Genomic DNA, 23,824 nt, shown 5'->3' on the forward strand with positions numbered 1-23,824 from the left:
AACATATACTATTGTTTCTCTTATTGGCTTTTAGAGTCAAAAGTATTTAAATACTGATAATTATCAATTTTTAACATTTTAAGATTACTTCAGTACTAATTTGTATTGTATCAATTCTACAGCATACATTATGAATGTAGTTCGATTCGCTCTGGTTTTCAACAGTTGATCCTCATAGGCTGTCTCATTCAGCATGACTGGAATTGCAGTCCTGTTTCCACTCACAGTTTTTAATAAGACGGCAACTTCAGTTCAATTAGCACTTTCGCCTTGACACTTAATTAACAAAAAGGTCAGCTGGAGTGGCAGCTTTATGGCAAATGAGGCCAGAAAACCGCAAGATACATGCAAGCCTGGATGCAAGATTTGCTACCGTACATTGCCAACTAAAGGGGCTATCACATTAGCCAAAGACTTGAAGGACTGACACACAAGTCAATACAAAGAATTTCAAGAGGCCTCTTATTTCTAAATTACAATATAAACCTGTAAAACGTTTGCATTTAAAGCAGGGAAGTGATGTTTATTTTTTATACAGATGAAACTTTTTTTTGTAGTCACTTAAAAGTTTAACACATGAAGGCAGGGGTCTACTGTTATTTTTACCTTTGGCATAGTTTATTCTGTGATGTTCATTCAGCACTCTAGCACTAGAGCTTTGTTACTCCTCGATTTTTAACCTCTCGCTACAATGTGTGCTGCCAAAGCAATTTTAAAATTAGATTTTTTCATATTTACTATATAATATAAGTCGCTATAATTTTCAGTGCTCTGTTGCATAAAGCTTCTCCGTGTACTTATATATTTCCCGGCTGTGCTTCATCTCTCAGCCCAACAAAAGCACAAAGAGGCCTCACATTTAATTTACATGGCAGTCCTTCGGGCAAAAATTTGGAAGCTACAAAGACATCATGCTTTTTTTTAAATGAAAAATGGGTTCACTGACAAAAGCATGATAGACATATGTGCCCCGACAAAACCGCGACTGACAAGTGAGCGCCAACAAAATCGCCACGACAAAATCGCTGCAATCCTTCCTACATATGCAGGGAGTGATCTTAAGGACTATCTGCGTGCCGTGCTGATGGCATTCCGCATCTCATAATATTGATTTCTAAAATAAACATTATTATATATGCTTTAAACTAGTAATTCATATTTAATGAAACTTTCGCGATTTTGTCGGCGCGCAGATGACGGGTCACAGAAAAATGCAATGCACACTGTTTGCATTTATGCAAAGCCTCTATGTGTGTTATGGTTTGTTTGGGTGTTACTTTTTTGAACAATTGTTTACAAAAGACCACATTAATGATCTTTTTATGTGAAGGTTTATTTATTGTTTGTTTTAATATGTTTATGTAAATTGTTTACAAAAGATTGCAATACTACTTCACTTAACATTTGATGTATTTTGTAAAATTTCATTATACTACCTCAGCAACAGCATTTGTTTTCATTAATGTAGAAAAGACTGTTGGAGTTGAACCTTTTTACTTTTTATTGTTTATGCAACTTTTACCTTTTATGAAAGATTGCACTAATTGAAATATTTGCATTTAATGACAAAAATTGTTTCCATCAATGTAAAGATTTTAATGCCTAGGCATTTGCAATTTATTTAAATACATTTTTAATAGAGTTACATTATATCTGTATTGGGTATCAAAAATGGTATCCAACTCCGAAATTCTGATATCGTGACAACCCTACTGGCTTTACAGTCTGGCTGCCTATTTTGGCAGTAGTACTCATTAGTGTGTGCCTATGAGACAATGGTTGTGACAGTCTGACACGCTAACCAGCCGTCTTCAAAAAAGAAAAGACAAAATTGTACACAAAGAACTGACTTTTTGACTTCTGCTTTTATCTAATGGTGTTTGATGAGGAGAATCTTGGATAGCGCAAAGGTCCAAAACATCCAATTGTCTGCCTAGTTGTCCTAGGCATCCACATAACCATTTTGTACACCATTGTTCTTTATTCCAAAACATAAGTGTGCTTAACACTTTAAAATTTCATTTTTTAACTTACAAATTCATTTGATCATTAATTATTTTAATATTTATAATGCATGTAATATTTGCAAAGATCCTGTGCATTTAGTTTTACATTGCTCAAGACACTGCTTTGTGGGATTTTTAAGCTCACCATTTGACTTGGTCTTATTCACACACATTTTTAGGCACAGGTTATTTATCTTTTGCTGGAAATCTTTTCTTGTTGACAGAGAGAGTAGGATTTAGTTTTCAAAGCTAGCTGCTCTGTCCCTCAGTGCTTCTAACTTCCCTCTCAACTTGTGGAGCTACCCGACTATCTAATTTCTAGAGAGAGAAAGAAAGATGGGCATCTGAAAGCTAAATTTATACTTCACTTGCAAATAGATTTTACAATCTCCATGAATTAATTAATGTTATCAAAAAGAAAGCATTGATGTGTGTATGTTTTTTAACTTATAAATTTATTTGAATATGAATTATTTTAATATTTATAATGCATTTATGGGTGCTTTCTTCTGTCCAGAGAAATGAGGATATGGCTATTTACTGTTCAAACATGTTATACGAAAATGTGTAATTTGATTGTTCCTTAGAGTCTGTGTATACTTTTCGCTGCCATACAGCAGAACACCTAATGTACAAATACTTATTTTATTGAAATTAGGGATTGCTGTGAATCTTTAAAAAAGAAACAATTGAATATAATAATTATCATTTGTAATGATCAGCAGGTAACATTCTTTCTTAGTTCACTTTTTTCAGAACAAAATTACTGTTGGTTTTTGTAATAATATATTATTTATGCACAATACTGACAGCCAACCTATTAAATAGTAGACAAATATTCCTTATTGTAGTGAGTCCACAATGATCATGCAAAAATGTTGAGCAAAACAGTAGCATTCAGGTTTTAAAATAACAAAATCATTTGTACCAAACTACATGCACATCTGTTGGGGTGTATTGCAGATGTACAGCATTTTGTGCAGTTTGACTCCATGGGTCTGTGTACTATTTAGTATAAAGCCGTGCATCTGTTCATTACAAAGGAGTACATCATAAATGGCTTGGATTCCACAATGGTGAACAGGATTTCTGCTTTGGCTTTCATTTCAGCTTTAAATACAGTTAAAAGTATAGACATATTATCAGTTTGGCCATACCCAAAAGAAAAGTCCTGTGTGTAATACCTATGTGATACATTTGTTAAACAAGATATTGATACAGCTTGTGGACATTTGAAAAGATCAATGTAGTCTATATTGCGCCTATATAATAATAATTAGTGTTTAATGCAGTGTATTAAATCATGTTATCAAGTGCCTAAAATATTTATTTAAAATCTTTTTTAGTGAAGCAAGAAACTGCCTTGTTGATAAACGTATAGCGTTTATAGGAGATTCCAGAATTCGCCAACATTTCTTTTCTTATCTAAAAATTATTGACTCTGAAGTTAAAGAAGAAGGAAACAAGGTTTGTTTTTTATTGTTTCATTAAACAAAGTGCTGTCAGCTTTTACTTCATATATATATTTTTTATGTGTTCAAATTTTATTTAAAATTAATTTTAAATGCTGCTTCATATAAACGTTTGTTGCTCTTTATATAAAACTATACAGCCACACATACCAGTCTCATGCTATCTTATTTCTTTTTCTATTAGCATGAAAACATTCCATTTGAAGACAGAAGTTTGCCATTAAAAGTGGTAAGTTTATTTGAATTAAGCCTTAGTTTAAATTTTATTTGACTTTAGGTCAGTTTGTATGCATGCACATAACTGGCTTAATGTTCAAATGATATGCTTTATTTGTCTTAAATCCTCATTCTTTTCTGTGCTGTATGAGGTTCGGTTTGGAGCAGAGATGCTGTAGGTTGCAACATTAAAGTTGCAGGCGTAGGACCTTTTCCTGCATTTGTGGCCAGGAAATTGAGATTACAGGACAAAACAGGGAATCTCCAGAAGTTAAATAAAACTCCAATAAGCAATCTTGTTTTGATACAATATCACCTTGTCTTATTTACCTATCAAAAATCTTGTCACAACGCCATTATTTCTGCAGGCAAATTGGAGTTTAATTGTCAGTTGGGGTTGACTATATACGGTGTAATGGAACTTGATTCTTCACTTTTCCTGTTATTTGGAAGAAGACAATTTTATCTCCTCTGATTAGGAATAAAATAAACAATACCAGTATTACATTTTCTTTTTATTTTTTGTTTGTAATTTGTGTATAGAGGCTTAATACAATGTCCTTTTAGCCTTTTAAAAATCATGCGTTATATCAGTTTTAGTCACCGAGGTTACGTCACATGTGCATCAATGTGTGCAAGAAACGGAAAAGAACAGACGCCTTCATTTTTTTGTCTTGCTGCCCACCCTTTATGATGGCAAAGATTTATGTATACGTGTTTAGATTCATGACTTTGTTCATTATTAACACATACAAATTTTGCGTGTCACTCATCCACATGCTTTCAGTATTTTATTACTTAACTAATAATATATGAAAATCAAAGTAAAGTGTTCCTTGATCCTTTGATCATCTCTACCAGTTATTCTCTAACCTGCTTTGTCCTGAGCAGGGTTTTGGGGGTCTGCAATAGTGTCTTATTTAATTTACAGGAAGTGTAGAGTAGTGGCTTAAGGCAATGGACTTTAAACCAGAAGATTAATCATTTATCACCTGCCATTAACTCGCTGTGTAATCCTGTTAGATACTACAAAATGACATCTGTAATGCACTATATTTTTTGGGATGCAGCTTTCTGCATTGCATCCATATATACATCCTCAAATCTGTTTAGTCCAGTTGTGAGGGGACAGGAGTCTATCCTGGCTACCCCAGGAACCCAGTAGGAACCAACCCTAGATGGGGCTCCAGTACATCACAGGGCACTGACTGCATTGCTGTTTTTAGTTTTTTTTTTTTCCCCCCAATTACATGACTAAGTAAAATAAATTAGTTCAGAACTGGGTGTGACGAGCATGGATAGGATTAGAAATGAATACATTAGAGGATCAGCTCAAGTTGGACGGTTGGGAGACAAAGTCAGAGAGGCGAGATTGTGTTGGTTTGGACATGTGCAGAGGAGAGATGCAGGGTATATTGGGAGAAGGATGTTAAGGATGGAGCTGCCAGGCAAGAGGAAAAGAGGAAGGCCTAAGAGAAGGTTTATCGATGTAGGGAGAGAGGACATGCAGGTGATGGGTGTAACAGAACAAGATGCCGAGGACCGAAAGATATGGAAGAAGATGATCCACTGTGGCCCCTAATGGGCGCAGTCGAAAGAAGAAGAACACCAGATAGTCAAGTCTTTTATTATAAAAGTGGTAAAAAAAATTAAAATGCTTTGAGGCTTTTTTTTTTTTTATTTGCAGGTTAGGGTGGCAAATAGGACAAACATATTTCAATGCATTACATTTCTGTGATATTAAGCTGCTAAAGGGAGACACAAGTGTTTAATGTATTTTAATCTTTGTTTCTGAATATTTAGGATTTTCTTTGGAATGCTGAAGTAAACAATTCAATGAAGGAGAAGTTAATATCCTGGACAGAGGTAAATTTTTATTATCAACCAGACATTGATGTTTTTAAAGTATGTGCTAATCCCATAACTCTCCAGTCCTCTGATAGCACAGAACTGTGTATACATCTTTTTGTGTGTGTATATACTGTATATATACATATATAATATATGTCTAAAAATTTTGTTTGAAATAGTATTTTGTCTCCAAAGATCTAGACACTACATCTAGCTTTTGCTTTAAATTAGTCATTTTTATTAATTATTATTATTTACACATTTTAAAAATGATGCCTTGATTTTAACTCTGTTACTGATGTAACACTGTGTTTTTCCTTTAAATTAGATTTTTTTTATTATTATACACATATTATACATTTTTTAAAAATACTGCCTTTATTTTCATCATCTGTAGCTGTTTAAGTAACCGTTCCTTTCTAAATGTATAATGCATTTCCTGCTTTATCAATCCACATTCCCCAGCTACTATTTTAAATAAGGTTACTTTTTTCTTTGTAGTTCCATCATATGGGGAGCACAAATATAGATCTAAAAGTGCCTCTGTAGTTGTCTTTTATTATTGTAGATTAGGGCAGATTAATTTAGTAGGGGAGATTCTACTGGCATCATGTATTTTGTAGTTGTCATTTACCGTACACACTAGGTCAAACAAAGTTCCATTCTGCTATTTCATCTTGAAATGTTAAATGCCTGAATTATTTATGTTTTTAAAACTTTATACAGACAGTACATATGTGTCTGAATAATTTCGTAAATGATAGGTGAATTTACACTTTCAGTAACACTCTGCATTTCTGTTGAGATGGTCTCTGTAGGCAAGTTTTATGCATTTCTTCCTATTTTTCTAACTGTAATTAACAAAGTCTTCTTTGAAAAGTATGTTTTTAGCAAAATATTAACATCTGGTTGCAAATAGACAGATGGATCTTTATTTGTTCCTAGAGGGAAATCTGGCTTTTTACAAATGGTATTCTAAAAGAGATTAAGTAAATTTAGGCTTCAATTGTTGTGCTTTTTTTTTTTTAAGTAATTATCCAAGTATGTACTTGTTTTCTACTTTTGACTTTTCTGCAGATTTCAGAATTGTCTTAAATAGTGTTACAAATCTTTCAAGATGTATTTTGTAATTAGTGCATGGATTTTGTTTTCTCCTCCATTTGTAGAGTTCATCTGTAAAACCACACATCATTGTTGTCGGAGCAGCCACAGTAAGAAACTATTTTAAAAAGCAACCATTTTTACATTTTTCCATAAGTTGAAGTTTATTATTTAGTTTTTAAATAATTGTTTTCATTTTTGCAGTGGTCAATTAAGCTGCACAATGGCAGTGCTGAAGCTCTCAATCAATACAAAACCAACCTGTCATCAATTGCCCGAGTGCTGGAGAAGCTGGTTGAATACAGTGATGTTTATTGGGTGTTGCAAGGTAATGCTCTAAATGCAGACTCCGCGTAAGCTATAGGATTCCACTAAGCAACTTTACAGAAAAATACATCATTAAATGTGTTTTAGATCAAACTAAACACTTTTTTAAATTTATAAATTAAAGCAGAACTAATATACTAAAAATGATAAGCTTTCTGGAGACAAATTTATGAAATGAAAACAGAGAATTTTTGTTAAAAAGTTGTTGTCTTAATGCAAATGCGGCAATATTACCTCAAGTTAACATTTTGTTAGCTATGGTTACCTGGCTGGTGAATGATATAATCATGTCAAGCATTGCAGTTTGCTGCATGCTTTCTGTATATTGTTTTTGAATTTGGTGTTTTTACTTTTTGAAAAATGCATTAGTTTTGTGCTGTACATTTTTGGTTAGCCGATTGAATAGTGAAACCTGTGACAGCATTGTGAAGGATTGTGTTTACCTAAGTGCAGCATCCTTGAATAAACAGTTCTACCGGTAAATTAGGAGTTGCATTCTGTAAAGCAGGGTCCTCAATCACGGTCTTGGAGGGCCGCAGTGGCTGCAGGTTTTTGCTCCAACCCAATTGCTTAATAAGAAGCTCTTATTGCTCAAGTAACACTTCTGCTTCCCTTTAGTTGTCTCACTCATTAAGATTATGAACCCTTATTGCTTATTTTAGTCTTAAAAAGCTGTATTCTCAGTTTTTAATTGCTCCTAAATTGACAAAAGAGACCAGCATTTCTCCATTTAGCTTGTTACCATTTACACCTGTGTGCATTTATCATGTACTATTGGGTGTAATTTAATACTTGGAAGGAAAGTGAAGAGAAAAAGGTGAAGGACAGAGAATTACTCATCCATTTTAGCCTTCAAATCATTTGAATGATATCTTTAGAAAGGGGAAGAAAATCTAGGATTTGAGAATTACCTGACATAGCAGAGTTAAAGCACTAACAAGCCATGAAATTAAATTATTGGCAAGTATAATTATAATTAATTAAGGAGCCGGGTTAGAACAAAAACCTGCAGCCACTGCGTGATAGCTATACGTGTAGATGCTTTTAGTCCATGGTTTGTTTCAAGGGAAGTTAGTTCACTTTTGTAAAAATTATGGATGACTAGCAGACCTGGCGCGCTTTGCTGCACGTTTAACCGGCTAGTTTCGGCTGCGGATCGTGGTTTTTCCAATCTAGATGTCCTATCTTTTTCAGATTCTTTTAACTGGAAACAGCGCGGCGGTCCTGGTTTCTCTCTGGCTCTAGATGGCGCTTCTGCAAGGGGCTCGGGGTGGCCCCTTGCCGGTTCCGCGAGCAGGCTTTTCTGACCCCCCCAAGTCGGAGGACCGCCAACTGACGCTCCAGGACGCCGAGGAGGCCCGACATGTTTTGATAGGCTGTCCCGACCTGCTGGGCGAGGGAACTGGGCATCGATTGACCAGGCCTTCACAGGCCAACCACTTTCCGCCTGCCGGGTCCCTCTTGGCCCATCTTGCCCCAGAACTCAACGCCTGGGCGAAGCGGGCTTTTCAGGGTCAAAGACCCAGTTCCGCCAAGTGCTGGCCCGGCTAATTCAGTATTTCGGGCTTGAGGAGGTCGTAATTAGCGCCTCCTCCTCAGGGAGGTATTCGCAGCTGGTCCCTTCAGATGGCAGGATGGACGCCCACTGACCGCTGCCACTTTCCGGTGGCCGCCCCTCAAACATGCCCTCGCCCTCCGGGGCCCATGACTAAAGGATGAGGCGGCTGCCTGTCCGTCGGGTCTAATGTGCTTCCACTAACCTGGATCGTGGCCTCCAGCTCCCGGTGGTGGCGGCTTGCGCGAGCTGCAGGCCTGGAGCTGGTCATTCATGGCTTGCAGCACCGTGTTGAGGTCCTGTCCCTCATTCCGGGATCTCTATCCTGCCGACTCGCCACTTGTCAAAGACTGAGGAGACAGCAATAAGGGTTGGGGTTTCCGCCCCGTATATTGTACACAGCAAACAAAACAGTCAAAATTATAAACAAACAGTTCATAAGGAAACGAACTCCTAAGACGCGCCATTTTATTGGGGTGGAGCCGGAAGTGGAGGAATGCTGGGAAGGACCGAAAGGGAGGATGGGAAGGATGACGTCCGGCAAGATGGCGGAGGAAGGGCGGAAGTAACTCGGTCAATCCAAGCCTATGGTGCAGGAAGGTCTTTCTTTCAACGAGGAAGCAGAGGGAGAAAGTTAATACCCCGCCATTCCCTGGCGCTAATGGTTTCCCAGGTGCTATCGAATCAATATATGCCTCCTACTATATATATATATATATATATATATATATATATATATATAAATAAAAAAGCTAAAGAGAACTCCGTCTCCTTTGTTTTTGGAGTACAACATTACTTATTCTCCTTGAAAGAGGATCAAGCACAGTTTCTTTTGCATTTGCATTGTATAGCTTTTATTCTGCTTTTGAAGATAACTAACTAAACTCATTTGCTTTTCAAACAAATTGAAAAAGGTCTCACTTAAGTTTGACTCTCACTATCTTGAAAACGGTTTTATGTTCATTTGAAACATTAACTCTTTATTCTCAGTGTCCTTAACAAAAATTAGCTGCAGCAAGTTTGGCAAACATTGTGAAAATTAAATAAGCTTGATTTAACTGACACATTAACCAGGCATCCTTACCCTTTTAAAATATTCATCAAGTCATACCTATTTTTCTTCAGTAGGTTTCAGTCCCAACATGTCCCTGTCCTAAAAGCATCTTTTTTCACAAATATTTTCACAGAAGTTTACTTTTTAAATTACATACTGAAAAATGCATTGTGTTATGTGCTTTCCTGAAATATGTCAGTTATGAGTGTCCCAACTGCCCCCTTGTGGTCATGAGTATTGCGGAAAACAATCCAACCTCTCATCATCTCCTGCTTTTCCATCACAGGGACTAGAAGTGTGATCCAGAAAAGTAACTGCCTAATTGGGCTACTGCTCCATGATAAAATTCATGTTTTAATATGTCTACATTTTAGTTTAGAATCTCATTTACTGTGAATAGTGCCAAGCCTTTTAAAACTATAAATGAAACTAAAGTGATCAAAGGTTAACAGCAAAAAATATTGTTGATTAGCACCACTTAGTTGGATCGATGACTTTTTAAATCTACCCTTTTTTAAAGTCTTACCTTAAAATCTAACTTGTGACTTAGTTTTACTCTACAATGCATTTAATAACATTTCTCTTCTAATTTCTGTAAGATCGTTCACTTTTATTACTGATCCAAAGCATGAAGGAACCTCTAAGACAATTTACTTACAATATCTTGTTTTGCTTTCAGATCCAGTGTATGAGGATCTACTTAATGAGAACAGGAAGATGATTACTAATGAACAAATTGATTCTTATAATGAAGCAGCTTTAACTATACTGAACAAAAGTAAATGGAACTCAAAAGCAAAAATTAAGATCCTTAGTGCTTCCAGATTGGCAGCTAAAGAAACTATTCATGAATCAACAGATGGGCTGCACCTCCCAGATAGTACAAGAGATATTGTAAGTATGCTCATAAGTTTACTTTGAGATTTATTGCTGACTTGTAAAGTAGAGGACCAACTATTAAACAAGATGTAAGCCTTATTTATTTTAATTATAACTATGGCATGATAAATATTCCACTTTGCAGATTTTGATAAGATGTCATGAAATAAAAAATGGTGCTGTGGTGAAGTGAGTGCGGGGTCTATGTCAGTGCGGGTTTTAAAATAAAACCAGTGCAGCTCAGACTCTGGGTGTGGGAGTATGCTTATTTTTAAATTTTAACATTTTTTTCTTGTTGCTTATTGTAGTAAATGGCCACCCTGGAGCTAAAAAGGTGCACCATTATAGAAGGCTTGGTTGAATGTATTTACATTAACTAATGTTAACAAGTATGCTGCAAGGTTATATTAGTGTGAATGTCTTTTATACTTAAAATTAAAGGAATATTCAGGAATTCATTGTTTTGTGTTTGTGAGCTGGAGTTATGTCAGCAGTTAACATAAACTTGTCTTTGTGTATGAAAGATCTTAAATAAACAAAGGTTTTAAAATAAGATTCAGGTCATCCAGATCATTTAAATTATATCACCTTTTGTTGTTTTTTTCACATGACAGAATATGGTTACTTGAAAGTCTGCCTTGTCAGTTTCTTTTATATAACCATTGAAAATAAGATTTTTCTTTTAGAATTCTACTGGCTCAGTGTTCTTAATTACTGTTTTCTTTTTTTTGGCAGAGTGCAATGATTTTAATGAACTCTGTTTGTAACAAGATATTAAAACCTATTGATGGATCATGCTGCCTTCCGAAACCTTCAGTAACTCTTATACAGAAGCTGACTTTTTGCTTTTTTGTATTGTCATTATCTGGTTACTTAGTTTTAAGTTTTGCATGTCGCACCAACCATCGGAAAAGTAAGTTGGTTGCAGATGTGGAAAATGGTGAAGAGAAGAAGCCAACCACTGCCAATTCTTCAGCAGTAAACCTAAAAACGTCACTTCAGTCTGTGTGCAAATTAAGTCTTATCATGGCATACTTCTTTTTGTGCGACAGAGCAAACATATTTATGAAGGAGCAAAAATTTTACACTCATTCCACCTTCTTCATCCCATTGATCTACATACTGGTGCTGGGTGTATTCTACACTGAAAATTGCAAAGAGGTAAATTGCAAAATATTAAAAGATCATTTAAAAATTGGATTTAGTATACAATATATGATTCCATACCTAATATATTTTATGAATAGCCATGTTGCAAGTAACTATTTGTTTTGGAAATAAGTTAGCATACTGAATAAAAGATATTTTTAGATGCAGAAATGTGTACATTTGATCCACTCAGAAATTTAGGTAGCCAAAAGTGAATTACTAATATACTGCACTGTATTTTATGGTTCTCATTCCCAAATGTTTGAAGCAAATGTTACTACATTTTAACTGGGTGTTATTTATTTGCTCAGCAGTGCACATAACCCCACCCAAACAATATGCAAACAAGTTTTATTCATATATAGAATTTTTCAAATGATTTTATTAGTTTAATTGACGTCACCATAGATATTTGATAAGCAGTATGCTTTTAAAAGTTAATGTTACCCTAAGTCATTTTTACAACAAATATTTCAGCCAACACCCACTTGACAGAACCAAATACCATAAGGTCTGATCATACTTGAGATAGGTGATAAGATCCTTAACCCTTCAAACTGGGCGTGGTTAGTCAGAAAAAAGCTGCAAGCAGGATTCATCTGGATTTGTTCAAAGCATATAATGAACTGTGAGCTGAGCGCTACATAGCTGTTCAACTGAAAATCCACCTATTCACTTGTTAATTTTTTAAGTTCATTTAATTTTTTTAAAAACCTGTCTCCAAGTAAAAGATTGTGGAAACATGGACCCTGTCTTGTTGGTTATTTCAAGGCAAGAACCTACCCCTGAACAGAATGCTATCATGTGTTCAAATACCCAAACACCCTCTCACTGGACCAGTTTAGAAACTGGCATTTAACCCAACACGATTTCTGTGATCAGTAGAAGAATGTAGTAGAAAGATGCTCAAGCACAGGGACTACATCCAGTTGATGCAGCACTGCCTGTCAATACTGTACTATGCCACTAGTGTTGATCGGCAAATTTCGCCAAAGCATTATTCGTTGCGAATTTGCAGTGTTTGCATTCCCCCTTGTTCGTCAAATTAGTTTCTGATAATTTGGTTCCCCAGCACCCCATAATGCTTTACGAGGCCAGCATGACATCCCATGGAACTGTAATCGCCCCCCAAGGTTTATTATGTTGATCATTTAATATATATAATGCTGATCATTACAGACTCTGTTACACCTAGTGGTAGAACAGATAAGTAAATAATTCAGGTCAGTCAGTCATTTTCCAACCCCCTATATCCCAACACAAGGTCACGGCAGTCTGTTGGAGCCAGTCCCAGCCAACACAGAGCACAAGGCAGGAACAAACCCCGGGCAGGGCACCAGCCCACTGCAGGGCACATACAGACACCCACACACCAAGCACACACTAAGGACAATTTAGGATCGCCAACCTGCATGTTTTTGGACTGTGGGAGGAAACCCACACAGACACAGGGAGAACATGTAAACTCCATGAAGGGAGGACCCCAGAAGCGAACCCCGGTCTCCTTACTGCGAGGCACCAGCGCTACCACTGTGCCACCGTGCCACCCCATAATTCAGGTTCTCAACATTTTGTTTTTATAAAACATATAAAACATAAATAATGAGTTATCGCTGTTTGTCACCAAATGTGCAGGTCAATATTCCATTTCCACATTGAGAGAAGGAGGTGCATGTCTTATGCATGCATAATTAGCCATGTGGACATATAAAACAAACCTTGAAGAAGCCTGATGCCAAAAACACAGCAGACTCAATGAAATAATAATAATGAAAGATTTATTACTGTTTACAAGACTTTTCAATCTTTTTATAGAAAAAAAGTGCAAAGCATCAGCACAGACAGTTTGGAGAGCCTTCAGCGTGACTTCAAGAAATAGAACAAGCCAGTGGCCAGTTGTAACTTAAAAGTTTAAATTCCAGTTATTATGCATACTTAATATGACAATGACTTGCTAACCAAATTTAATATTCTCTTTAAGGCAAAGATGTTAAACCGGGAACAAACAGATGAATGGAAAGGATGGATGCAACTGGTTATACTGATATATCATATATCTGGTGCAAGTGCAGTAAGTACATTTACTTTTGTTCTTATGTCACTGCTGTGTATGGCTCTGTATTAAACAATGAATAATCTTGCCACACGCTAAACTCACTCAAATGCCGGTTGATTGTTTACTGCATTGTGCAATCAAGGCATGCGTGAATCATAGATTTTTATTTCTAATACTAATTCTATACTGACATAAATGGTGGAAATCATGAAAGCTGTTTTGCCTTGAAATTGTAGCTGGGATTTCAGGCTCTATTAAGTTAAACCATGCAGGATTTTTAGTAAGTAATAGGCACCTGCAGTCCCACACCAAAATTCAAACCCTGGAATCTTTTTGTTGTGCAAGGGGTCTTTATCTCTCTCCCTCTCTGTGTTGCTTTCACTTGGCACCCCCTCACATACTACCCAGTAATTCTTTGTGTACCACATGTTGAGAACCACTGCTCTAGAATATTCCCAGGCTTCAGTATCCAGTGTGTCTTTCCATTAAAACAGTAAATAGATATCATATGCCACTTTCTGTATTGGATCTATCTATCTTAATTGCATTACATTTCTAAGGAGTTTAAAATATGCAATGGGAAAAAAAAGATTTGGGCCTGCAAAGGATTTAATGTCTGTTAGTGCTGAAAAAAGTAGTAATCAGTAAAATTAAGTTAGACACAATGTCTACATCAAGAATACAGCTGTCTGCTGTCAAAAAGCGTCAATACAACGTGGAAATCTAACTTCTTTCGAAGCTGGCCCCCAAATTACCTGGCAGGCATGAGGGAAGAAGCAGAAGAAGTGGAACTAGTGAAGTCAGGCCCAGATATGATGTCACTTATCTCCTGCGGTGTTCCCCGCCATTCTAAAGAAAACAGAATCTGGGTTATTAGTTGTGTCACATTCTCTTTCTCCCCCCAAGTTTCCCAACGCCAGTACCTTGGGAGACACTCCCAATGGTCATGTGTATGGCAGGAGAGGTGCTTCATTCAAATAGTGGCCTCAGTTTTGGGAATCATCCAAGTGTTGTTCCTGTCTTGCACCCTATGAGTTCTAGGATAGGCTCCAGCTACTCCACAACCTGGTCCTGGATAAGTAGGTTAAGAAAATGAATGAAAACATTGATGTATTTAGTATCATTGCTCTATGTTTCAGCGAAGGTTATGTTTCATGGATCCCCATGATACAATATTTCAGTCACAATGGAATATTGCTGTTATTTTATGTTTTGCCTAATAAGAAAAAGGTAATTGTTGTGACAAAAGAATGGATATATACAATGAATGTGGCAAAAGATTTCAGCAGTGGTTTCTAGCTTCTCTGCTTTCTCCTTAAATATATCGATTTGTGTGGTGTGAAAAGCTTAAATTCCATTTAAGTTTAAGTCAGCTGGAGTTGGAGACAAAAGTCTAGTTTATTATGTGCTGGAGTGTGTAACAAGATAAGGCTTATATTGCATGTTTAACGTTTCAGTATTAATGTTTGTTGAGCACCAACTGTGGGCTCAACAGTCAGCACTTTTATACAGTAATAGTAGTAAAGTTTATTACTTCAGTATTTCCACAGATGGAACACCATTAATTTTAGCTGTACAGCAGAGATCACTATGTGTTTATGTTTACAGTATACTGAAAAAAGCCTCCACGTCGATTCAGTTTTTTGCTTGTTCGTGTAGTAGTATCTAACCTCATGTACCTCTGTAGTTTAAGGTAATCTTTGTTCCTAAAATCTGAGAGATACATCCATTAACAAATACATCCACACAACTTTGTGCTTGTGAGGACTGAAGTCATCTGGTAGGCTAAAACTGTAGCTTTACCTTACATTTAGCCAATAATGGGACTGAGGAGTGTATGAAGTGGTGTGCTGTTTGGGAATAGCATGAAGGAACATTCTGTACAAGAGGATATTGAGAGTAATAATAAAATGTCATTAGGGTTTTCAGTTAAACTAGTTGCTATAGTTAAACAAGGCCAAAGTTCACCTGACTTGTCAATCATTCATTTTGGTAATTTTAGTGTTAGGAGCGAAATATTTGTAAAAAAAATAACTTTCTACTAATAGGAAACACAGTTCATATTGTGAAAGATAGGGGGCGCTGTCGTCCCCATGAACCCTCAGACCAGATGCCAGACACCAGATAAAAGTCCAGATAATAAATGTATTTGTATAATAAAGTGCACAAAGCTCCTCCACCTCCACTATTCTCAATAATCACAATAATAATCAATACAATACTTTAATCCTCCACATCTCCCAGCAACTCAGTCACCCTTCCTCCCAACTCGGCCCACTGCTGGGATCTCCCACACTCCTTTTAAAGTCCTTGACCCGGAAGTGTTTCTCTCTCTATGTCCATGTGACTTTGCAACACTTCCAGGTCGGATGAAAACTAATTATCCTTCAACCCGGAAGTACATCATTTCTTCTGTCCCCGTGACTGGGACGTACTTCCGGACTCTAGGCAAAATATTCCTTGAGCCTCCCTGTGGCGTCCTCTGGCAGCCCCCATGGTATCCAGCAGGGCTGTGAGTTAAAACTCCAAAGTCCATGATGCCCTGCTGGAATTCGGGGCACCTCCATGTTGCAGGGAGGGCTCCACCTGGCGGCTTGGGGGTATTGGCCGGGATAACCTGCCGGCCATATATCACAATATATATACAGTTTGATGTGAGAGTAATTGGCTGTGTCTGGCTCTTGGGCCATTTTTAAAACTGATTGTTGAGGCCAAGTTCAAAACCAAACAGTTGAAAGGAACAATCCGCAAAGCCCAAAATGAGATTCAGAGGTCAGTAAAATAAGTCAAAATGGTTGTAAATGCCTGAATAGCCTTTCTACAAATAATTATAGAATTTACAAAGTTGACTGTTTATTCTTATCCATAAACTTGGATACTTGCATTTCTGCAGCACCATCTTAAATAATTAAAGCTGAAATGTGCAATGGGGAGGGGGCTGCATCTCTTTGTTGATGCTTATTTTTAAACCCAGCAACAGAAATGATCCAAAGATGAGTCATTCTGAGTGCCGGTGTCTTCAACTACGCAACTTTGGATGGAACAGATTTCTAAATGGCATGTCTCTTTTGTAGACACAGAAAGATGGACCTGCTGAATTCAAATGTTAATGCCTTTAAATATTAAAACTGTGGCATATATGGACAGGTCTCGCCATCTTGCTGTCACCTATAAGTCTGTCATTGGCAGCAGCTCTTAATTATCCAAGGCCAGATGTTTCTACAGGAGTTGCAGAGGGCAGGGGGGTGTTTGTTTATTGTATTATTATATGGGTGTGTATATAAATATACATATATATATATATATATATATATATATATATATATATATATATATATATATATATATATATATATATATATATATATATATATATATATAATATATATATATATATATATATATATATATATATATATATGCCCTACACTAGAGGGGCAACAATTATTGGCACTGTTTCTTCCCTTGTAAAAATTAGTAAGAAGGGTTAGAAAACAAGTCACTGTTTGCTGAAGAACTGGAGGATGAAGGAATTGATACCATTGACTGGCCACCACACTTTCCGTCATCTTGCAATGAGCAAATGAGAAATATCTGACTTTTATTTGAAACTAGTTTATTCAAAGAAAAACAAAGCCCTCATTAAAAACACATGTGCCACAATTGTTGGCACCCTTTGAAATTAATGTGAAACAATGTAACTGAAGCATGTTCCCCATTTAAATTGGACATTAAGTTGATTGGAGTGTATAGGAACTTTCCAGCTGAAATCAATGACTTCCTGTTTAACAGGGATACAAATGTGAGGAGACAGAGAACCAGATTTCCTTAGCCTACCATCATCATGCCAAAGAAAATAGATCACTCAATCAAAATGAGGGAGAAGTGTGTTGCCCTTCATAACTCAGGGAATGGTTATAAAAAAAATACTTGCCTGAAAATCACCATTTCTATAGTTAGGACAATAATTACTGTTGGGAAATTGCAAGAAAAAGTAAAATCATGTTGTCTTCAAGTCTCCAGAACCACCATCAGATGGCATCTCCATGCCAACAGATTATTTGGAAGGTATGCCAGAAAGAAGCTTTTTCTGTCAGTTATCCAAAAACATAAGCGCCTGGAGTTTGTAAAACCTTACTACAACTTTGACTGGAACCATGTTCTATGGGCTGATGAAACAAAATTTAACTTTTTGGCGATAAACACGCAAAGTGGGTTTTGTGTAAAATGAAGGATGGCTATAATGAAAAGAACCTTGTCCCAACTGTGAAATATGGTGGAGGTTCTGAGGTGTTGTGGGGCTGTTTTTCCTCCATAGGCCCTGGAAACATTTTTAGGGTACATGGCATCATGGATTCCATGAAATATCAAGAGGTTATAAATCAAAACCTGCCTGCCTCCACCAGGAAACTAAAACCGGGTTGTTATTGGATCTTCCAGCAGGATAATGATCCGAAACACATGTCCAAATCAACCCTGCAAAATTAAAGGTCTGCCATGGCCATCTCAGTTCCCTGACCTGAACCCCATTGAAAACCTGTGGAGTGAGCTGAAGAGGGAGAGTACACAGGAGAGGGCCTAGGACCCTGGATGATTGGGAGAGATTATGTAAAGAAGAATGGTCTTGGATGCCATGCTCTGTATTCTCCAACCTTAATAAAGGTTACAAGAGAAGACTCTGTGCAGTTATATTGGCAAAGGGAGGTTGTACAAAGTATTAAATGCAGGGTTGCCAACAATTGTGGCACATGTGTTTTTGTTAAAAAATATTTATTTCTTGATGAGGGCTTTGTTTTTCTTGGAATTAACTTGTTTCAATTAAAAGTCAGGTGTTTCTCATTTTCTCAGTGCAAGATGACGGTTCTTCAGCCAACAGTAATTTCTTTTCCTACCCTTCTTACTAATTTTTACAAGGGGTGCCAATAATAGTGAAGGGAAACTGTATATGTATACACTTTTATTTTTCTTCTCTTGAGCTTCTGTAATGTTTTAATTTCCCTTTAGGAACAAATAAATTATATCTAATCGTTTTAATCAAAATTGTATTTGTAATTCATGTCAAAACACCAAGAATTACACTAGATCCTTTCAAATATGTTTTTAACCTCTTTAAACATCATAGGAAAAAACTTTGTAGCTTCATTTTTGTTAGCATTCCATGACCACTATTAGACACAGAGATCAACTAATTGTTATTTTAGTGTTCAAAGGCAGTACAGCTTTTTTGTTCCTCTGTATCAAGAGCACCAGTGATTACTGAAACCATTGTATTACACTTTACTTTTTTAAATAATTTATAATCTTAACTCATTCTATCAGACTTTAGACTCCATTTTGAGCAACTATACATTTTTTGAAGGTTGTGTATTAGTTCAATTGTATGTGTAATTGTTTTTTTTTTTTTATTCCAGTTCTTACCAGTATATATGCATGTCCGAGTCCTTGTTGCAGCCTATCTGTTCCAAACAGGCTATGGACACTTTTCTTTCTTTTGGCTAAAAGGAGATTTTGGACTTTACAGAGTGTGCCAGGTTAGTGGTATAATTAATTACAAATGTGATTGTTTATTCCATTAAAAGAAATATATGCTTAAGTTATGTTTTATTTTTCTATAACATATTGCTTACCATATATACTCGCGGATAAGTTCTCCCATGGATAAGTCGGGGCTTGATTTTACCATATAATAACTGATATTTTATAATATCAGTCGTATAAGTTGAATGCGGAAAACTCACGCTATTGGCCCACGAGATTATGATATGCTAATGCCCACCTGAGAGAGTAACCATGGAGCACACAGCCTTTTTTTTTCTATGTATTGTGCCTACATGACCACACGGTAATACCCAAACTATTTCGAAGCGACGTTTGCACTATTTTGTGTTTTTTTTTTTATCTCGCACCATCATACATCTTTATTGTAAGAGCATCCCTTATCTACAATGGAGCGTTCCATCAGAAGAAAATAAGACGCAAAATCATTGAAGTAGCAAAAGAAATTGGTAACTGCACTGTTGCAACAAAATTCTAAGTGTCAGAGAAACTGGTGCGAGATTGGAGGAAGCAAGAAGATGTCTGATTTTATGATTGATTTTTCAGGTTTCAAGACCCGACTTATATGTGAATATATATGCTGTTTACGCTAGTAAAGCTGTAGTGCACAGTTTTGGATGTACCACGGAGTGGGAAAATGTTTTAATTAGTGCTGGGTGGTATACCGGTTCATACCAAAAACCATTTTTTATTTTTGTTATGATATGGATTTTTCTTGTACCCCAACACCGGTTTCAATAGCCTAAATAACGTTCGAAATATGGCACAGCGGGAAACTGTTTAAGGGGGACCTTTTTCACTGCTGCACCACTAAATACATACAATGGCGTACATGCATTAGTGGAAGTATTGAGCAGTGAAAATGGATGGAGAACATTCCGAAACTGAAGCTGTAGCAGATGATAAAGTTGAACATGATGACACAGAAGAATTTTTGCCGAAAAAAGGAGCTGTGTCTGTTGTCCGGAGATACTTTGGTTTTAAAAGGTTGGATGTAGACCATTATGTTCAAATGTGTGAATGCTGTTTCTATACTACTAGATAATACTGCAAGCCAAGTTGTACTTGTTTTATTTTTTTTTCGATACTGTGTAATATACCTGGGTACTGTGTAATAGTGTGATGACATGTTGACTTTATTCTCGACATTTCCACTTTAATCTCGACACTTATGACAAGAATAAAGTCGACATTCTGACTTTATTCTCAAAATTTGTCATTAAAGTAGAACATCGTAAACAAATTTCATCTTAAAATGAATATTTAATTTACTAGATTTTCTCACAGTCTGTCTTAAGTTATGTAACACATTAAATGCTTTGTGTTAAGTGTTCCCCGAGCCATGTTAATCACTACTGTTTCTTAAACTGACTTCCTCTTGCACTGAGGAGGCGCAGGCAGCGATCACCACACAGAATACATTCATTTCATGATATTCCTGCTCCCTGAACATTTAGAACGCTAAGATAAATATTTGATATAATTTTCATGATGAAATGCATTAAAGAATGTATTAATCATGTGGGGCAACGCTGGTGTGGTGATTGCACTGTTGCCTCGCAGCAAGGGGGTCCCGGATGTTCCCTGCCTTGAATTTGCATTTTTTTCTGGTGGGTTTACTCGGCGTGCTTCAGTTTCCTTTCAAAGTCATGTAGGATGTGGGGTTTTGTTATGCTATATTGACCCTGCTAGTGTATGTGTTGCTCGTATTCACCCTGCGATGTGCTGACGCCTTGTTCAGGATTTGCTCCTGCCTCGCACACAATAACTTTATGGGGCCATGCAAACCTGTATTAATACAATGTTTTTTGTACAATGTACAATTCTCATAACAGTGGAGTAGGTATTCTTAGCCAGTATTCTGCAGCAATTGCAGTGGGAAATGTGGTTAACATTCACTCATGCATGGGAAAAAAATACCGTCAAATACCATGAAACCAGTATAACTTTGAAAAATACCGTGATATACAATTTTGGTCATACCGCCCAGCACTAGTTTTAATAATAAATTACAACAAAGCTACTTATTTTCCATTTTGCATTGTAAAGTACTTTAAAAACAGTATTCTTTTACAGTATAGTTTCCTTGCTTTTTGATGTTTGTATTATAGAATTTTTAATATTTATATGTATTTATTTAGCATTTACATTTATACTTCAGCCATATATAATTGTTTTCTTTCTACTTTCATATTTGGGGCACTTGCAGTTTAAATATATTTTTCAAGCTCTTATAGCTATTTGCATCTTAGTGGTTCACTTCTTCTCACCTTAGTTTTAGCTGTACTGCTTATATGTGAAACACTCATCTTATTTGGCAATGAATCTGCACATTAGAAGGATGTGTCCTCAAACATAAGCCAAAAATTGCAAGTTTCTCATAGCAAAAATATATCTGAGTGTAGGGAGCTGTATCCCACAGTATTGGTTTTTACAGTGGAGTAAACAAATAATATTTCGAGCACAGTATTCCTAGAGTACCATATCAATCTTAGAACAATTGTTCCTAAGTACATTTGATTGGATGTATTTATTAGACTTTTGGGTGGTATCTATAACAAGTTTTCTTTAAATCAAGCATAGTTTACATGCATTATAAATAAAGTTGTTTGATACTGGGCCACCTTATTTTTAATCTCTTTCAAGAAACCCTAAATTTCCACTTGGGATTAATAAAGTTTATCTAATCTAAACCATAGTCTTATGCAATCCACTCCTCTTGAAGATCAGATGTTGCAATATACAGTTACGCCCATAAATATTTGGACAGAGACAACTTTTTTCTAATTTTGATTCTGTACATTACCACAATGAATTTTAAATGAAACAACTCAGATGCAGTTGAAGTGCAGACTTTCAGCTTTAATTCAGTGGGTTGAACAAAAAGGTTGCATGAAAATGTGAGACAACTGAAGCATTTTTTAACACAATCCCTTTATTTCAGGGGCTCAAAAGTAATTGGACAAATTAAATAACTGGAAATAAAATGTTAATTTCTAATACTTGGTTGAAAACCCTTTGCTGGCGATGACAGCCTGGAGTCTTGAACTCATGGACATCACCAGATGCTGGGTTTCCTGTTTTTTAATGCTCTGCCAGGCCTTTAGTGCAGCGGCTTTCAGTTGCTGTTTGTTTGTGGGCCTTTCTGTCTGAAGTTTAGTCTTCAACAAGTGAAATGCATGCTCAATTGGGTTAAGATCAGGTGACTGACTTGGCCATTCAAGAATTTTCCACTTCTTTGCTTTAATAAACTCCTGGGTTGCTTTGGCTGTATGTTTTGGGTCATTGTCCATCTGTATCATGAAACGCCCAATCAATTTGACTGCATTTAGCTGGATTTGAGCAGACAATATGTCTCTGAACACCTCAGAATTCATTCAGCTGCTTCTGTCCTGTGTCACATCATCAATAAACACTAGTGTCCCAGTGCCACTGGCAGCCATGAACGCCCAAGCCATCACACTTCCTCCACCGTGTTTTACAGATGATGTGGTATGCTTTGGATACTGAGCTGTTCCACGCCTTCTCCATACTTTTTTCCTGCCATCATTCTGGTAGAGGTTGATCTTGGTTTCATCTGTCCAAAGAATGTTTTTCCAGAACTGTGCTGGCTTTTTTAGATGTTCTTTAGCAAAGTCCAATCTAGCCTTTCTATTCTTGAGGCTTATGAGTGTCTTGCACCTTGCAGTGCACCCTCTGTATTTACTTTCATGCAGTCTTCTCTTTATGGTAGACTTGGATATGGATACACCTACCCCCAGGAGAGTGTTGTTCACTTGGTTGGCTGTTGTGAAGGGGTTTCTCTTCACCATGGAAATGATTCTGCGATCATCCACCACTGTTGTCTTCCGTGGACGTCCAGGTCTTTTTGCGTTTCTGAGTTCACCAGTGCTTGCTTTCTTTCTCAGGATGTACCAAACTGTAGATTTTGCCACTCGTAATATTGTAGCAATTTCTCAGAAGGGTTTTTTCTGTTTTCACAGCTTAAGGATGGCTTCTTTCACCTGCATGGAGAGCTCCTTTGACCGCATGTTGTCTGTTCACAGCAAAATCTTCCACATGCAAGCACCACACCTCAAATCAACTCCAGGCCTTTTATCTGCTTAATTGATAATGACATAACGACGGACTTGAACACACCTGCCCATGAAATAGCCTTTGAGTCAATTGTCCAGTTACTTTTGAGCCCCTGAAATGAAGGGATTGTGTTAAAAAATGCTTTAGTTGCCTCACATTTTTATGCAATCGTTTTGTTCAACCCACTGAATTAAAGCTGAAAGTCTGCACTTCAACTGCATCTGAGTTGTTTTATTTAAAATTCATTGTGGTAATGTACAGAACCAAAATTACAAAAAAGTTGTCTCTGTCCAAATATTTATGGACCTAACTGTATAAACCGTAGTGCTTTGTTAGTAAAGAAGGCAGAAGGGGACATTACTGACACCTGTTAAAGTAGTGGCGGAGTCCTGCATTTTGCAGCTCACTATTTTTCTTAATAACTGACATTTTCAACACTTAGGTGGGCAGCACCTAGAACATGGGCCCAGCATCCATTCCATACACAATCGTCCTTCTATACACAAATTATATTTTCTGTTTTGC

The 23,824-nt window shown here is 36.7% G+C and overlaps 1 protein-coding gene across 2 annotated transcripts in view; it reads left to right on the top strand.

Moving 5' to 3' along the window:
• casd1 (CAS1 domain containing 1) overlaps window positions 1-23,824 on the top strand; it is a 59,775-nt gene that overhangs the window by 10,372 nt on the left and 25,579 nt on the right. For both annotated transcript variants that reach the window (XM_039736705.1, XM_039736706.1), the window contains exons 3-11: window positions 3,353-3,473; window positions 3,663-3,707; window positions 5,498-5,560; window positions 6,712-6,756; window positions 6,851-6,974; window positions 10,262-10,476; window positions 11,197-11,622; window positions 13,592-13,681; window positions 19,078-19,197. In XM_039736705.1, coding sequence (XP_039592639.1) covers window positions 3,353-3,473; window positions 3,663-3,707; window positions 5,498-5,560; window positions 6,712-6,756; window positions 6,851-6,974; window positions 10,262-10,476; window positions 11,197-11,622; window positions 13,592-13,681; window positions 19,078-19,197 — 1,249 coding nt within the window. The remainder of the gene's footprint in view (window positions 1-3,352; window positions 3,474-3,662; window positions 3,708-5,497; window positions 5,561-6,711; window positions 6,757-6,850; window positions 6,975-10,261; window positions 10,477-11,196; window positions 11,623-13,591; window positions 13,682-19,077; window positions 19,198-23,824) is intronic.

Source organism: Polypterus senegalus, chromosome 15 (genome assembly GCF_016835505.1).
Source record: "Polypterus senegalus isolate Bchr_013 chromosome 15, ASM1683550v1, whole genome shotgun sequence".
NCBI classification, from domain to species: domain Eukaryota; kingdom Metazoa; phylum Chordata; class Cladistia; order Polypteriformes; family Polypteridae; genus Polypterus; species Polypterus senegalus.